Genomic DNA, 5,000 nt, shown 5'->3' with positions numbered 1-5,000 from the left:
GCTGTAGCAGATGCACGTCATGTGTGTTTCTGCAGACCTGCTGTAGCAGATGCACGTCATGTGTGTTTCTGCAGACCTGCTGTAGCAGATGCACGTCATGTGTGTTTCTGCAGACCTGCTGTAGCAGATGCACGTCATGTGTGTTTCTGCAGACCTGCTGTAGCAGATGCACGTCATGTGTGTTTCTGCAGACCTGCTGTAGCAGATGCACGTCATGTGTGTTTCTGCAGACCTGCTGTAGCAGATGCACGTCATGTGTGTTTCTGCAGACCTGCTGTAGCAGATGCACGTCATGTGTGTTTCTGCAAACCTTCAGAGAAGCGTATGAACCATGGGCATACTCCTTGAATGTGGGCATGGGAAACCCCAGAGAGAGGTTATCACAACATGATACCCCATCATTGATTATCACATGATCCCATCATGGATTATGACATGACAGACTGGCCATAGAGTAGCACAGAGTGGGCGCCTGACCGACTGACTGGGGACCAGAGTAGCACAGAGTGGGCGCCTGACCGACTGACTGGGGACCAGAGTAGCACAGAGTGGGCGCCTGACCGACTGACTGGGGACCAGAGTAGCACAGAGTGGGCGCCTGACCGACTGACTGGGGACCAGTGGGAGCTGCACGGTACCTCGTTGAGGATCTGCCCGGCGTTCTTCGCCCGCAGCAGGTCTGGCGTGTCCTCCAGAGCCGACATCCCCTTCCCCTTCACCTCCAACTCCAGATCCTTCCTGTACTCTTTCTACAGAGAGGAAGCACAGCTGCTGACCATCTGTGTCCATCTGGGCTGGGTTGTGTTAAATTAAGGAACTGTGTCCATCTGGGCTGGGTTGTGTTAAATTAAGGCACTGTGTCCATCTGGGCTGGGTTGTGTTAAATTAAGGCACTGTGTCCATTCACACCAAATATATTCAAGATTAAATGCAGAGGCGGACAGAGTACACAGCTTCATTACTTGAGTAAAAGTACAGATACCCTTTGCTAAATTTTACTCAAGTACAAGTAAAAGTACAACAGTCAGATGTCTACTTAAGTAAAAGTACTGAAGTACTTGTTTTTAAAAGTACTTGAGTATCAAGAGTACAAGAGTAGCCTACATTTTCTAAATATTGCATTACTGCCAGAGTGCTTACATTTATGTACAGAAACGTCCTACATGGAGTTATGAAAAATGTTAATGTTAATACCTTGGAGAATGTAAAAGGAATTGAAAGTAAAATCAAGTCATTTTTATCTTTTTACCATTTTGCCAGGGATGGGCAGTATTTTTAATGCATGTATATAAAATACGTATTTCAAATACAAAATACTATTTTGTAATTGAAACACTTGAAGCGAAAACTATCATTAACTTGTTCAGAAAATTGAAATAGTCTGGCGAGGTGGGGCCACAGGTTGGCACATTCCCGGGATGGACCTGCTGCGTCTTCATCCATTGTTTCGTCCATGGTTTCGTCTCTTATCTAAATCTGACCATAGAGTTGACTGAAGCTGAAGGTGATTAATGATAGGCTGTCCCAATCAGTGGCGCCTGCATAATCCAATCACGTTTGAGAGGGAAACAACAAATTGAGGAATTCCGAGATTTTTCTTTTTAACGGGGTAACTCACGGTTATGGATAGAAATGTAGTGGAGTAAAGAGTACAATATTTGCCTCTCAAATGTACTTGAGTAAAGTCATGCGTACACCCCAAAAATGATACTCGAGTAAAGTACAGATCCCTCAAAATTGTACTCAAGTACTGTACTCAAGTAAATGTACTCCGTTACTGTCCGGCTCTGATTAAATGAAGGCACTGTGTCCATTCACACCAGATACATTCAATACTTTTGAGTTGTTACTAAACATGATAATTCTGCTAATCAAAGACTCCTTACCAGTCAAGCAATGATAAACAAATTGCCAATGAGTTCATAATGTAAAGTTTAGAAGTCTTAAGGGACAACAGAAATGTTATTACAGAGTGTTATTGTTGTCTTACATCGCTGATGAGGCTAGTGGCGTTGCGGGCGGTGATGTATGCTGGGGTGAGGTCCACATCCACCAGAGCTCTGCCCCGCACAGTGTCCTCGTACTCCTTCCGGTACTTTCTCTGAGGACGGACACGAGCACATAGTTCCAGATGCTGACGCAAATAACACAAATCTCCCCATACAAATTCCATATGAAAGAGCTTGAATGGATAACAAAGTAAACACCAAACCACAAACTAGAAATGCAATTCTTGAAAACTTGAATTTCCCCTTGGGGATCAAAAAAGTATCTATCTATCTATCTATCTATCTATCTATCTATCTATCTATCTAATTTCAAGGAATTACCAGTGCATGAAAATGGCAACAATGTAATGTTAAATATAATTTATAGTTAAAAGAGATAATGCAAGCAAAGAGATGGGGGTGAAGAGAGAGTGGTTGCTAGGTTGACATAGTGGTGGTTGCTTGGTTGTTGCTAAGACACAGATGGTGGTTGCTATGCCAAATAAAGTGGTTGCTATGCTGGTTGCTAGGGTAATCATGTTGGTTGCTATGGTGGTTACTAGGTTGACATGGTTTAATGGATATTGATAGACAAATAGCTTAATGAATGTTGATAGAAAAATAGTTGAATGGGATCGGTATAGGTAGATAGTTTAATGAATGAATGAAAAGTTTGAAATGGATGGATGACGAGAGGACAGTTGGATGGAAGGTGCCTTGTATTCTTGTTGAATAGAGAAAGACACTGAGAGAAAAGGAGCACAGTTGAGCAGGTGGCTGTTGGAACAGGTGCAAATCAGTGTTTACGACCCTTTATGATGTCATAATGCCCAATAGAAAGTCTATGGGAAAAAATAAGCTTGTTTTTTGTTAATATGTCAAAAAGTATAACGTTTACAAATATGAAAAGTCATAGCAACCTGGTCCATTTGAAGAACTACGTTACAAAGTTTGAATGAAGTTTCTAAACGGTTCAAGTGAAATAGCTTATGGAAAAAGTGGTAAGCGGAAGAAGCAGCCTAGGAAGAGCAGGACAGCGCATTTCCACTTCAACACCGCTATCAATGCAAGAAAACAAATGAATAGAGATATTTGCCAAGACTACATTTGGCTGCAGGGTGTATCAGAGAGGACGCCATGTGTGTATCAGAGAGGACGCCGTGTGTGTATCAGAGAGGGGGCCATGTGTGTGTATCAGAGAGGGGGCCGTGTGTTTAACAGAGAGGGGGCCGTGTGTTTAACAGAGAGGGGGCCGTGTGTGTATCAGAGAGGGGGCCATGTGTGTGTATCAGAGAGGGGGCCGTGTGTCTATCAGAGAGGGGGCCGTGTGTGTATCAGAGAGGGGGCCGTGTGTGTATCAGAGAGGGGGCCGTGTCTGTGTTTCCATTGAGGAGATCTCAGCGCTCTGGGCTGTGTGGGACAGGGTCAGTGCCAGCAGCATCAGTGTGCTGTACAAACGCCCACCTGGGCACACTCAAGGCGTCCATGCTGATGCCTGATGCCGTACTGCATTTATATAAGTGGGGAGAGGTGCTTCAGCAACACACAGCACACACGAACACTGCTACTCTGTTCAAATGTGCTTTGTTTTGTTACATAATCACATCATCATGTGGCATACCCCACTTTGCATTTTCTGAGCTTCCTTGGACACTTTGTAAGACTGAGTGTCCACAAACTCCATCAGGGACTTGCCTCTTGATTTCTCATAGTCCTCTTTGTATTTGACCTGAGTGACCCACAAAAGATGAGATCAGGGTACACACACCACTTGTGAATGCTTGTAATGTTAATCAAAACAACTGCATTTTGGATTTATATATCAATGAGCAGCCCTGCAGCACTAATAACAGACCAAAACATGTTATGTCATGTGTTGCCCTATGGCACTGATAACAGACAAAAAACATGTCATGTGTTGCCTTGCCATTTACTAGAACAATTTCTACAAGACTACAAGTGTATTGTAAATGTCTCAAAATGATGCTTTCCTAAAATCCTCAGTAATCGTAGGTCAGTTCAGTAGTGATGCATAGGACACACACAAAGCAGAGAGCGCTGTTTGCACATCAGAGACAGAGCTATAGAGCTGTGTGTGACTGACCTGGTGCTCTGGAGGGATGTGTGTGACTGACCTGGTGCTCTGGAGGGATGTGTGTGACTGACCTGGTGCTCTGGAGGGATGTGTGTGACTGACCTGGCTGTGTAGCACGGCATTCTCCTTGTGGTGGAGCTGTTCTGCTGTGTCCAAGGCGATGTGGTAGCGGCCCTTGGACTGCTCGTACTTCTTCCTGTACTCCACCTGAACACAGCCTCAGAGCAGCCAAATACACACTCAATACTCACTAGATACACAACACATACACACTCATAAAGTACTCGCTAGATACACAACACATACACACTCAATACTCGCTAGATACACAACACATACACACTCAATACTCACTAGATACACAACACATACACACTCATAAAGTACTCGCTAGATACACAACACATACACACTCAATACTCGCTAGATACACAACACATACACACTCATAAAGTACTCGCTAGATACACAACACATACACACTCAATACTCGCTAGATACACAACACATACACACTCAATACTCACTAGATACACAACACATACACACTCAATACTCGCTAGATACACAACACATACACACTCAATACTCACTAGATACACAACACATACACACTCAATACTCACTAGATACACAACACATACACACTCAATACTCGCTAGATACACAATACATACACACTCAATACTCGCTAGATACACAACACATACACACTCAATACTCGCTAGATACACAACACATACACACTCATAAAGTACAGCCACAGAGCGGCCCCAGAGCCTGATGTGTCATGGCATCCATAGTATCCTTATTTATTTATTATTATACCACCACCAGTGCTGATCTGTAATGCAACAGCTGAATACACAACACATACACACTCATAAAGTACTCGCTAGATACACAACACATACACA

The 5,000-nt window shown here is 43.5% G+C and overlaps 1 protein-coding gene across 10 annotated transcripts in view; it reads right to left on the bottom strand.

Annotated features, from left to right (window-relative positions):
* The window catches only part of LOC121688529 (nebulette-like), an 83,602-nt gene that overhangs the window by 14,628 nt on the left and 63,974 nt on the right, over positions 1-5,000 (bottom strand). For all 10 annotated transcript variants that reach the window (XM_042068173.1, XM_042068175.1, XM_042068167.1 and 7 more), the window contains 4 exons: positions 4,186-4,290; positions 3,610-3,717; positions 1,991-2,101; positions 639-749 (listed from right to left, as the gene is read on the bottom strand). In XM_042068173.1, coding sequence (XP_041924107.1) covers positions 639-749; positions 1,991-2,101; positions 3,610-3,717; positions 4,186-4,290 — 435 coding nt within the window. The remainder of the gene's footprint in view (positions 1-638; positions 750-1,990; positions 2,102-3,609; positions 3,718-4,185; positions 4,291-5,000) is intronic.

This window comes from Alosa sapidissima, chromosome 17 (genome assembly GCF_018492685.1).
Source record: "Alosa sapidissima isolate fAloSap1 chromosome 17, fAloSap1.pri, whole genome shotgun sequence".
Lineage (NCBI taxonomy): Eukaryota > Metazoa > Chordata > Actinopteri > Clupeiformes > Clupeidae > Alosa > Alosa sapidissima.
This window is presented reverse-complemented; position numbering and strand designations above follow the sequence as displayed.